The sequence below is a fragment of the Channa argus genome, chromosome 4 (genome assembly GCF_033026475.1).
Source record: "Channa argus isolate prfri chromosome 4, Channa argus male v1.0, whole genome shotgun sequence".
Classification (NCBI taxonomy): domain Eukaryota; kingdom Metazoa; phylum Chordata; class Actinopteri; order Anabantiformes; family Channidae; genus Channa; species Channa argus.
Genome location: NC_090200.1, coordinates 12,698,393 through 12,711,545, shown reverse-complemented (window position 1 = coordinate 12,711,545; position 13,153 = coordinate 12,698,393). Strand labels below are relative to the sequence as shown.

At 38.0% G+C, this 13,153-nt stretch overlaps 2 protein-coding genes across 7 annotated transcripts in view; one reads left to right on the top strand and one right to left on the bottom strand.

The window, feature by feature from the left end:
• Positions 1-6: 6 nt before the first annotated feature.
• On the bottom strand, positions 7-4,997 carry svip (small VCP interacting protein). Of its 2 annotated transcripts, none has more exons than XM_067500050.1 (4): positions 3,950-4,647; positions 3,592-3,642; positions 2,650-2,763; positions 7-2,223 (listed from the first exon to the last, which is right to left on the bottom strand). In XM_067500050.1, exons 1-4 carry the CDS (start codon positions 4,010-4,012, stop codon positions 2,209-2,211), a joined length of 243 nt encoding a protein of 80 aa, XP_067356151.1. In that variant the 5' UTR covers positions 4,013-4,647; the 3' UTR covers positions 7-2,208. The 2 variants fall into 2 exon arrangements, with proteins under 2 accessions (XP_067356151.1, XP_067356152.1); XM_067500051.1 differs by lacking the exon at positions 7-2,223 and adding an exon at positions 3,168-3,214 and having other exon boundaries at positions 3,950-4,997.
• A 1,743-nt stretch (positions 4,998-6,740) lies between these two features.
• ano3 (anoctamin 3) overlaps positions 6,741-13,153 on the top strand; it is a 31,243-nt gene continuing 24,830 nt past the window's right edge. For 3 of the 5 annotated variants that reach the window (XM_067499964.1, XM_067499965.1, XM_067499963.1), the window contains exon 1: positions 12,095-12,339. In XM_067499964.1, the coding sequence (XP_067356065.1) occupies positions 12,225-12,339 (115 nt within the window). In that variant the 5' untranslated portion in view covers positions 12,095-12,224. Of the gene's footprint in view, positions 6,844-9,672; positions 9,823-12,094; positions 12,340-13,153 lie in introns of those variants that run through there. The other 2 variants (XM_067499962.1, XM_067499961.1) reach the window with 2 other exon arrangements.

Below are 13,153 nucleotides of genomic sequence, written 5' to 3'. Positions count from 1 at the left end.
AAACGGGTGTCTCACAAAAGCTTATTTTATGGCAGTTCATAAACATTTCATATCTCATTTAAGTTAAGCAGGCATACCCTTGGTGTTTTGCATACATAACAATTTTATACAACAAAGTTAAACTGTGCAGACAGAGAAACAAAAAAATATATATTGAAGTAACAATAGCAAAGACCAATGCAAATTGGTATGCAATAGTGTGGTATATGCACAAGGTCATAAGTGCATCCTATTGCACCTACTTTCAATTCTACTAACCGAATAAATAGTTGTTTAGGCTGACTTAGCAGTATGCTCTATGCGCTGGACATTTACTCAAGTATGTAACTGTGCTTAATGATCAATAGCCAAATTAGCAGCTACATGCCAAAGTGCTGAGGCCTAAAAATATGCCAAACATATTTTCAGCATAGGGTCAAAGACACAATTCCTCCAAACACTAACGCCTTGCTTTATATCTGTCATTTGTTTGATGGATTTTAGAGAAGTAATGTGGCCCCTAATGGATATACAGTGAATACTATGGCTATGAAAACCGAAAGAAAAGTACAGTGATGAAGATTTGGAGGGCAGCTCAGTCAGTAAAGATAAAGATAAGAATCTGTCTAATCTCTTTCAAATTAAAATAATGCAATGTATTTCCTTGCACTTTTGTCATCCCCATCTTGTCCAGAATGGTGTGAATGACTTGGCAACAAAGGGGCTAGTCCTAATGTTTTGTCAGTCATCACTACTGTGCGCACAATTATTAGGCAAGTTGTATTTTTGAGGATTAATTTTGTTATTGCAACTATATACAACTAAAGTGCTCTTGGTCAATCCAAAATGTGTCAAGAAGAACAAACCCTCAAACCTGAACCTGAAGTTTTGGCATTGTTAAGAGAATATCTACATGTACACCATTATTAGGCAACTATTAGTGTGCAGAATTATTATGCAACTAAATGAAAAACAAAGATTTTCCCATCTATCTTGTTTATTTTCACAAGCCTTCCATTCCCAGATTCAGTCAGTTTCTTGATCTGGTCAGAATCAACTTTTTGTGCAGCCACAACCACAGCCTCCCAGACATTGCTCAGAGAGGTGTACTGTTTACCTTCACTGTAAATTTCCTGTTTAAGAAGGGCCCAAAAGTTCTCAATAGGGTTTAAGTCAGGTAAAGAAGGGGGCCATGTCATTAGTTTCTATCTTTATGGCCTTTACTGGCCAGCCAGGCAGTGGAGCACTTTGATGCATGTGATGGAGTGTTGTCTTGCATAAAAATCAAAGTCTTCTTGAAAGACACAGACTTTTTCCTGTACCACTGATTGAAGAAAGTGTCTTCTAAAAATTGGCAGTTGGTCTGAGAGTTGAGTTTGAGTTCATTCTCAACCCAAAAAGGTCCAACTAGCTCATCTTTAATAATACCTGCCAGTACCCCACCTTCACCTTGCTGGCGTCTGAGTCGATGTGGAGCTCTGTGTCTGTTCTGATCCAACAACGGGCCCATCCATCTCAACTTATGTGTCTTGCTCAGAGGTGGTCAGGGTCAGCCTTTCTTACCTTGGCCATGTCTCTGAGAACTGAACACTGTACTTCTTTACACTCCAGGTTGCAGTTGTCGAATGTGGCAGCACTGGAGGATAATGAGTTCCTGGTAGCATTATGTTTGATTCTTCTCAAATCTTTGGCGGTTAATTTGAGTCTTTTCTTCTCAACACGTTTCTTGCAACCCTGTTGACTATTTGCTACAAAATGTTTGATGGTTCTGTGATCACGCCCCAATATCTTAGATATTTCAAGAGCGCTGCATCTCTGTGAAAGAGTTTTTACAATTTTCGACTTTTCAGAGTCAGCTAAATCTCTTTTTTGGCCCATTTTTCCTGAGGGGAAGAATCTGCCTAATAATTATGCACACCTTGATATAGGGTTTTGATCTCCTTAGGCCACACAAATACACATCACCTGATATGCATTAAATCCAATAAGCATTCAAGTTTATACAGCTTGGACTTGGAAAATATGGATAAAATGATGATATGGTCAAAATAATCTCTTGCCTAATAATTGTGCACACAGCAGATTGTTTTGCATGAACTGTAACAGTTTTGTCATCATACCATCATAAAAAACGAAACAAATGGACAGCAGTTCAAATGTCTTAAGTCTCCATGCAGTATTACTTCATGATGTTTCTAGTCAAGACTTCAGGCTTTAACATCAGTTTCTTCAACCCACCTGCCACTAGAGAAAACACAAACGGGGTAAAATTATTACAAAAAATTTGTTTTTAAGAAAAAGACATTGTTGACAGACACCGTTCACTGAAAGTGTGTCTATCATAACATAAACTAAAGTTTTCTAATATTTTGGTCCAGTTATAACACATAATATGCAACTTCAATATTACCTCTTAATGTGTTTAATATAGCAGTATGTATAAATTGAATGTGAAAATACCATCAACAAATAAATCAAAATGAATCACTAATGCAATGTTGTATATTTAAGAATGTTACTGGCACACAGAAATTGTAAAATGCCTGTTGTAAATATAGTGGAAAAAAAAAACACTCAGTCAATTAAAACAACTTACAATGAGAATACTGACAGACACACATTTGCACTGTTGTTATAGTAGTCACACACCTTGTGGATGACAAAACTAACCTTTAACCCACCACCACCAGACACAGAGGAGGTCACAGCCTGTTTCTCAATTTCTTCCTGTTTTTTCCTTTTCTTTTCAACTGCTTCTGGGTTCTTAACGCCCCTGTATGCTGTCTGCAAACAAAGTAAGACATAATCAAGTGCAAACAGGCAATGGTTTCATTTTTCAAATCGTTATTTCTTTATCTATTAAAAATGTACACGTTTTATAGTTTAAAACATGCATGTGTTTCAAAGCCTTTTATATAAAAAAAAATTATTCACCAGTCATTTCAAAAAGCACAAAGCATGTTCAGTCAGAACTCACACTCAACTGCCAAATAAGGCAATTCAGTGCTGTACTCCTATCTGAACAGCAACTGTGTGTGTTAACTGTGTGTGTTAGGGTTCAGTGCCTTTAGCTCCTGTAGTAAAAGGTGATTTTAAGATTAAAATAGGGATTAAGATGTGCAGAAAGATGTGGTGGGGAAAACAATCAGGTCCATAAAGAGCTTTCATTCTCGTCCATGTGTACTTACCTTGATACGACTTTAGCATGTCTCTTACGGGTTTGCAAGTGGTTTCTCTGTACAATAGCAAAAACACTCACCCACTGTGAAGTGCATCTATCTTGAAATGGGTGTGTGTCTTAATATAATGCTATATGTTACACTAATTTCCAAGTTATTAGGTACACCTGGTTGAAACTAATGCAATCAAATAAAACAAGTATACATTTTGTGAGACTATAATATATGTTGCTATTTCATTGTATTGCCTCATGAGCTTTAACTGTAATGAAGATAAACAAAATTGACAGAAACCTTAATGTAACATAATACATTTCAAACTACGGGTTACAATGAATCCTACTTTGATGATGGGGCTGTCATATTTGTTTGAGCTGGATGTACCTATAAGGCAAACACGCAAACTGAAGCAACCAATAATTACTTCACGTACCTCTTTTTGTCTCTTTTCTGCAGCCTCAGCTAGTTGTCTTCTCCTCGTGTCCTGTTAAAAACAGAAAAGTCTGGCTGTGAAAAGACTGTCTCTGCTTAACTGCGTTGAGAAGCAGTTTTTGGCAGCCAAATCACTGTTTTTGCACAACGCCGGTTCGGGCCTGGGGGATTCTCAACATGCCGACTAGCCTAAACACAGCGAACACCTCCCAAACAATACCAAGTACGGCCTGACGGACAATGAATCAAATACACCTCATATGAGCTATTTTATGTTTTCTACTCCATTACACGCAGTGATTTCACATGTTTCTAGTGACACAGCTGGTGAAAAAGATCCGTTGCTTAAATTAACTCACAGGATCTGGAGTGAGAACAACGTCGTCCGCCGCCCCACCGAGGCACGGTAAGCACATCCCCATGCTGACTTGTGTTATTCCAGGCAGGAAAAGGCAACGTAGAAAAAGACTTTTCAGTGTCTCGGTATAACCTTGGTACTTAACTAATTAGCTAGCGAGCCCGTTTTAAATATCGAGCCGATAGTCAAGGCAACAAATGCAGCAACGTGTAGCGACCTTTGATGTGGCGTATAGCAGTACGTTATTGTTAGCTAACGGTAGCGTGTTTGCTACGCTAACGTTAGCATTCTAGCTAACAACTAGTGCTGAGTTCACTATTTACACCACAAGCCCAGTATTTTCGCTACAGCCTGCCTAATAACGGAGTTCTCCTCAAACCTCTTGTTTAATCGCCTCGGCATTTGGAAAATAGCTGTTTGAAAGCCAGACGTCTGCGGGCGTTACACTAAATATTTCCCCCTTAGAGTTTGTTTAGGTCACTGATGAGGTGTTCACTGACGTTACGTTAATGATCGCAGTTGGTAGGTATTTTCTGCTAGCAGGCTACAAGCCAAACACGAAAATAATCTATCCGTCATATCAATAAAGCAAAGACTGCTATTGTGGAACCATTTATAACAGTCGTATCTTCATTGCTTTAAACTATCTATAAAAGGTGTTGTCAGTGTGAAAGGGTTTTGGACGCTGCTCATTGTAAAAAGAAGCCGCATGGTTGTCCAACAGCACCACCATGTGGCGATGGTCGAAACTAATGTAAATCACCATGGAAACTTTTTTTTTTCGTCCTTTCGGCTTATCCCGTGAGTTCAGTGACGCCACAGCAGATCATTGTTTGCATCTGGATTTGGCAAAGTTTTTTTTTAAAGCAGTATGCCCTTCCTGACGCAATCTTCCCCAATATTTACTGGGCTTGGACCGGCACTGCACATGGATGAGAGTGGGCTGTTGGGGGTTCAGTGTTTTGCCCAGAGACACTTCGACATATAGCCGGGACCCTGTGGTCCGTGGACGACTGCCTTACCAACTGAGCTACAGCCGCCACCGATGCAAGTGAAGCAGAGGGTCAAATGTGCAATAACTAATGTTCTAGTCTTAGAACATTACATAAGTACAAGTACAAGTACAACATTGCACAAGTATGAAAATAAATTACATTAATTATAGTTTGTCTGTTTTGTATAAAAGGTTCAACTTATTTTTAAATGTCAAGTGGAAACAAATATAAATATTTGTTTCCGCAGATGTGGTAATTTACCACAGGATCAAATGTAATTCATCACAAACAACATTAAAAATACTTTGTTTTTACTACTATGTGTTTATTATTGAGGTCAAAGAAATTCTAATATTTTGGACACCTCATTTAATTTTAAATATTACATTAATATATATGCATTAGATTGAACAGGTGGTCAAAGTGTTATAGTGATGGACACATCAGTGTTTTAGTAAATATACTACTTAAATACAATCCAATATTTTGAGTATTTAGTAGATTTTTTAAATAACATCTGGATATTCTAATTGTAATAGAGTATTTTAATACTGTGACCTTTACTGACTATTTCTTACTGGGACAGGCCTTATTTTTTGCAAAACACATTTCCATATATATATATATATATACACCTTGTGTATATATAGGGAAACAAAAGGTCAAGAAGCTGCATTTGTTCCACTGAAAACTTGATAACAAACTAATTTCTGGTGCTAATATGAAGACAATAGGATAGAATTTAGAAAAAACTATGAGTTTAATCTTTGTATTTGTTAACACGTAATTTCTCTTGGCCCATTGCTCCAAAATAAATAAATACAATGCAAAACATCTATTTACCCCAACTGGGGTTTTGTAACCAAATCAATTCAGACTTAAATAAACATGTTTTTCCACCTGTGAAACAGTCCTTAGAAGATTGTGCTGAATAAGTACTTTTTTGTGGAACAACACTCATGTCTAATTTTCTTTACACATTTGTCCCAGTGTCTGATTGATTCTATCTTGTTAATCATTTTCCCATCTATTATGAATTATCTGGTTAACCAAATTATAATAAAGCCTAAACCTTCATACTTAGTTTTTGATAGATTTTGTGAATTAATATTGTAATTATTAAATTCCTAAATTTTATTGCACCATTAGGGTACTTTTTAGGGTACTTTTAGAGTACTTTCTATTTTAAAATAGAGCAAATTGTGTTTTTCCAGGACATTTTTACACCCTGTAGCTGCTTGTCCCTTTTAATTCTATTTAACAAATCTTACTGACTTTTTGTCTTACAGGGTTTCTAATAGGTTTTGTCTATTAGGCAAAAGAAACAGTTAAGATAATGGCCTGCTGGGATACACTTAAGGTTAACTGGATACCCTGAAAATACAGGGTATCCAGGGAAACAAATGGTTTCACACTGAAAACACTGAAAAACTACCTTGTTTTCAAAATTGAAACAAAGTTTGAGCAGCCGAATCTTTTGTGACAAATGCATTTATCAGCCAATGCCAGTGTAAACCAATAAATTCAAGTCAAACCTTTCTTTAACAGAGTTGATATGTTATCATCTCTTGTAATATTTTTTTTGCTAGCATTGACAAAGCCCTATGATACATCACACAGCAGTTCTGTCCAATCAATATTCTACAATCAATAGCCTGAGAATTTAATGTTCTACTATCATCGCCCAACAACACTACTATATACTCCACCCATCCATCTTTGCTGCACCTCCTGTACTCCTTTCCTTCTCAAAGTACTGCACTTGGGGAATGATAGGTTCCTGGGTGCATAGCTTTTGTAGTTGTACAATTTGTAATTCAGAAACTTCTTGATAAGGGATTTATACTGAAACAGCAAGCAATGGAGGGGAAGGAGTCACAGGCTCTTGGCAGCTCCTCAGGTAGGCTTCAATCACTTCTACTGAAAACAAAGTCAGACATCATTTACTAAATGGTGGTAGACAGCTGAAAAACTAAAAAGATGTAATATACTGAATGTGTTTGATCTGTGTTTATTCAGATATGTTTTTAGTGTTCTTGTCGTTCACTGCTTATGTAGTATGTTTATTTCAAATTAATATTCAATTCTTGTAAGTATTTTGAATGATTTCTTTAAAAACTGATATATAACCATGAATAACTCAAGAGTGCAGTTCAGTCTGTGAGACATTTGTTAATCAACTTGATGAAAACTGATCCTTTAGGATTGATTTATTTATGAATTCAGATATTGAATGGATGAATTAATAAATGAACAGGCGAGCTAGTGAAGCTTCATTGGCTAATGTTAGTTTTCTTTAGCATATAGATGTTTCCTACAGGTCATTCTCTCTAAATGGGAAATTAAGTAGTCATATAAATGTGGAGTAATAAGGAACTGCTTCTTGCTTCTAAATAATGTTTATTTTATTTGTGATATAAAATGAACAAATTTTGCTTATTTTCTGATGGCTAATAGGATTTTTGATCTGTGTTGTCATGTAAATAATTTTCCGTAGCGTGCAGAGACTCTGAGGAGGGTCTGGGGGCAAACTGTGAGCCTCTGCTGGAACCTGGGTTAAGTGTTTACCACAATATAAATCACCAAGTGTTTGAAGCTGCTTTAGATACCTCAGCGTGTGCCCCCTTGCCACATGTTTTTGGTAACCCCTCACTAATGACTAATGTACATCAGAAATGTCACATTTCTTACTGTAGCTAGCAATGTGTGCACTGGAGATTTGAAACTCAGCTCATCCAGCAGCTTCTTAGTAAGAGGAATTGCAAAGTCTTTCGTATATGTGCTTTGTGAGAATGGATTATGCTACTGAACGGTTGATATCATCGTTTTGGAATTTGCATGGTATTTTACAAGTATGAACACAGTTCGAATTGTTATAAATGGTGTTTATTAATTATTCTATCTGCACTTGGTGGAAATATAAATGAAGGAAAGGTGTTTTGATTTGGGGGAATCGCTGTATCTGGATTTAACTGCTGGCTAATGTAAGCAGTTTAAGATATATTAGCCACACACTAGGGCAGAGTAGCCATCAGGTGATGGAAATACTGCAGTTCAAGTGCCCTCTAGACTGGATACACACCACCTTTACTGTAGATATTTTAAGGCTAATTCAATTAAGAAGTAGCATCAGATGATGTCCATCTGGCTGCACTTAATAAATTACATTTGTTCTTATTATCTGCTTACATTTCCATGTTGTAAAGTGTTTGCGCACATACAGTTCACTGATTATATTATACAAACAGGTATTCTTATCAGTGGGCCAAGGATGTGTTAGTGACTTACTCTTTGGCTGTAATTCTAAATTAATAATTAATGGTTAATGAAGTCACACTTCTGACATCTTTCCATACTATAGTTCATTACTTGAGAGTAGAACTTAAGTGACCTGGGCCTTTGAAATGGATTTGTTTAAATTAATAATCATCAATGTCCCAGGAAGCTCACGCAGGAAGTACCTGCTCATCAATCGATCTTCCTAATGTCTATATACTTTTGAAATTTTCAGGACAGTGTATTACTGCACTTAAGCTATGCAGATTTAATGGACAAAGCACATTTTGGCCAAAGTGATTTTTTTTCAGTGCTCTAATGACCTAAAGGCATTAAAAGTCAGTATTGTTTCTATGACATTGCTTTGAGGTGCAGTGAGCTATTGGAGATGAAATTTTTGGATTTGTCAGTCAAGCGCGACAGATTTTTTAAAGAAAAATGCACTTATTCAGTGTAAATACACTAAATGTATATTTTAATTTACATGTGCACACTTAACTGTGCACATGTAAAATTTAGCATGTCAATAACATACTATGTGGTCTAGCATGTCTGCCGGCCGTGACTGTTTACTTGTCTGCTCCATTAAGTAGACGTGCTGAAGTGAGATGTTGCTGTTGAATCAACAGAGAATCGTTTCTGAAATGCAAAATAACTCTGAATGCTGCTGAGTCACAGTGTTTGGACTCTGAGTGCAGCCCCCCGGCTCTTCCCATTCGTCTTCATGAAGCTGAATGCACACGTAAAATGTTTACTTGGTTTACCTTGGAGTTGACATGCTTAGGATTCAGACTGATTGCCTATAGATTATGTCATAAGGCAATTACCCTAATGCCTCAGTGGTCACAGTACATGTAATAAAGGCCTAAATATATTGTTCATCAAACCATTTTCTGTTTTCAAAAGAGCCACATTTTCAGAGGAAATTACATTTAACATTGTTAATATTATTTAATGTCTTAACTTTGAGTGTTATTATTTCGTGCATGTAAATTCAGTTACTGAACAATTTATGCCAATTTTCAATATTTGCAATCTTTCTGTCCTTTTGGAAAAACAGTTGGCTTTTTTTTTTCTGAAGGTGTAAATAAAAACCACAAATAGTAACACACATTTTAATTTAGTCAGATCAAGTGTCTTGTTTTGAACAGAGCATCGTTTCGCATTAGTGTCAAGTTACCGAGGGTAAATGGAATTTTTAAGATGTGTTAAAAATGTATGAGTGCAGCAACATGAGAGGGAGAGAGCTGGGCTGCGGTGATCACCGACCAATTTGACTGATCTGAACGCGGAAGCCACTCATTTCTTAAACAACAGATCGGGGTTAGGAGTGTATCTGCCTTCAGGATAGAAGTAGTAATAAAAAGACTTCAGTGTGATTTAAGAATTGTAGGATCAACACTGTTATCACCACTTTGTCTCTCCTGATAATGTGTGTGTGTGTGTTTGGCAGAATCATGTCTTCAGGACAACTGTATGTCCGTGTCCCTGCTGAAGAGTCAGACCTCCAGCTCCTCTGGAGCCGACAGACATGTTCCTATCCATCCAGCCCGCAGCCACTCAGTATCCTGGAGTACGGAGACAGAAACAGACCCACACTTCAGTAAGTTACTGTGAATCAAGCTGTTAATCAATAGTCTAAGCAGAACCCATCTTTAGTAGGTTTATGTCTGCCCACCTAATGTTAGTAGTGTTTTAAGTGTTAGTTAATACTGGAATTTGAAGATGCTTCCTTTATAAAGATGACCCTTTGTTTCACTGTACCCTTATGTCCTGCTGAGTGTGCCCTTTTACAGTAAGTGCTAATGAGGCTGTCAGCCACAGTAGAGCTCGCCAAGTTTTCATGCTGTGGCCACTGTTCTCAGCAGCACAGTGGTGATTGGCTGGTTTCACCTCAGTACGAAGAGGAAAAGATCGACCCTTAGATAAAGTGTTTGATCTTAACTTTTAAAATTGCTTCATATGCAGCTCCCTTGGCTGCTGACCCTTGAACCATGAGTAGTCATTCACTTTATTTTGCTGCTGTTGGGTGTCATTTAGGCAACCACTAAGCCACTGGAGAGTTCTACTGCTTCCATGGCTTTCATATGTTATTAAATATCTGTATTATCTGTAACTGTGATTTTTTTAATAGCATGTTTGGGGAAAGCAAGAATATCATTGAACAAGAAGCTTTATAGTTTTACTATACTAAATATAATATACCATATTACTGTATTTGTATGCACAAACCTTCTAGTGTATGCGGTTCTTCAGTCAATCACTTTTCTAACCACAGGATGGCAGTGTTTTATTTATCTGGAAACCTTCTTCTCTCTGCAGCGCTGCCATCTGACCTACATCTCTAAACTAATAGGCAGGAATGGAAGAGATAAAATTTTAAATGGGACTGACCCTATAAAAGCTGCTGCTTTATTTATTTATCGCCCCGGTGGAAGAATGCATTTGCCTGGTGGCTCAACGGGGTTGGCATTCAAAGCCCCGCCACCAGTTCTCAATAAACATCAGTTGGAGGAGGAGAGGCATGCCGAGCTGTCAGAAAACAGATAGTATTTCCATCTATGACAGATGCCAGACTACTCCCCTAAATACCAGCATGGACTGAGACTGATAGGGTCTGTGCCCCTAAAGTTTCACCTGGGTTATTTTGACCAGTGGAAGACTGACCACATCGCAGCAGTGAGCTCAGTGTGTGCTCGACCAATACAGGGTCTCCCCGCATGCCCATATGGGGTTCAGAGCCTTTTAGAGGTTTGCAGTTCTCATCTAAGTGTGGTTTAAATTGAGATAAGACCAATGAGCTTGCAAGATAGACTATGATAATATATGTTTGTATGTAGGCTATGCTGTGTCGTCATATAAAACATATCGAGTAGTACAGCATAAAATATCTTTTAAATAAGCAATAGGTTTTTAATAGAACAACATCTTCTATAATGTGCAGTCTTACTACTCCTACTACTATCACTTCAAGGTCTATAATAAAATTATTTTTTTGTCATCAAGCCAGCAGCTTGATAATGCTATTAAAATTATACTGCATAAATCTTAAGACCCTGTTCAGTTTTTATGGCCGATTCCACATTTACTCTGAGACAAGGGATCCCCTGCCACTCCAGCAGTGGCCTGTCAGTGCTCAGCTGTGCACCATGTAGTAGTGAACTATAGTATTGATTGTTTGGAGTTTTTCTCACAGACTCAGAGTCTTAAATGCCTGCCAAAGCAAATTGTTCAGTCTAGAAAAGGTGAAATGGTCCACTATTGCATTTAATGGTACTTTGGTGTATAATGTCACACTTAAGCAACAAACTGGTGCTTCTGTCAACTATGCAGATTAACATAGCAATAATATTAACAATAATACACAGCCATTTGTATAAAAGCATATACAAAATTCATCATGGCTTTTCAAAGATTCCAGGGTCTAAGGACAGAGGGTGGTGTAAGACAAATTTGCGCTGTTAGGGTACATAAGTAACGCTGAGCCCACTTAATCGGTCAAGTTTCAGTCTTCACTTCAAGGCAGCAAGATGACCTGATATAACCTTTACAGTTTCTTAAATGTGAAATACAGCTAAAATAAACTTAAAAAAGAAAGCAGAAGAAATGAAAATCCCTATTGAGGGCTAAAATATATCGTAGTGTAGCCTAACTATTTGTCGTTCGTTGGACTATATGATGCCATTGGCTACGAGCAGCTTTCAGCAGACTGATGGACGAATCAATACATGACTTGTAGGTCCATTTGAGATCTGCTGCTCCTGGTAATTTCCCGTAGCTTATTTGGAGTCAGTAAATCAGGACGGGGGTGGGGGGGTGTCCATCTCAGGACCTCCCCCGCCATCGTCACCATGACAACAGCCGTGGATGATTGCGATAGGGAGCGGGGGGGTAGGGGGCATGCGGAGCTTAGACAGGTGTTGCTTGGGTTTGCGCATCGCCCGTGAGATCGTTTGGCAGGATGGGAGCTGAGAGAACACCTACGCAACCCCACCACACTTTCCCATGTATTCTGCAATTTTGCTCTTCGAAATACCGAATTTAGTAAACACTGGACACCGACTAAACGTCGCAATGGTGCATCACTCGGGCTCCATCCAGTCCTTCAAGCAGCAGAAAGGTTGGTCGCTAATGGGACCGTTTCGCGTCAAATGAATTGTTTATGAGCTGAGAGTGATGTGTGGGGACTTTTCCTCTGTAGTTTATTAGTTTCTGATGTAAAAACCTTATTTAGGTTTTGGACTCTTCACTTGCTGTAAGTGTGACGCAGAGTTGGGGGTTCTGCAGCTTGTGTTTGAACCTTGTGCCCTTTGATTTTTTTAAACACTTTATGTAAAACTTTATGTTGCATTGTTGGATTACTCAAGTCATTAATATTGTGCTTAGGTTACAAGAGATGCAATTACAGGAGGCATTTCGGTTCGTAATTGAAACATCACAACTGTTTTGTTATAACACAGTGGATGGTTGCAGTTATAATGCTGCACAGACTGTAGACATGACCTTTTCACTTAGTTCAAGCAGTGCAGATTTTGGAAATGTTGTTTCAACGTACACTGAGGCATCAGCTTTGAGGGATTTGCTCAAACAGAACAATGAGGCTAGTGGGCATGTGCTTTGAGGAAACAGGCTACAGGATGCAGAATAGATAGCACTTATTTGGATCCAGACCATATCAGAAATGTCTGCACTCATAAGGCTTTGTGTTTTTGACAGTTGTAAAAACAGGTCTGAGCCTCTTTAAAGTTTCTGTCATACAGTGAAATGGAAAATACTTCACCAGTCAAGTTATTGAAAAAGGAATATAAGATATCAGGCTCCAGCTCGTACGGATGTCCATCTGGCCTCTTTGTGTTCTGGACTGGCAATAACTTAAAATAGATCATGCAAAAAACTGCACAGCGAAGAAAATCTTATTGGTCATCACACATTGG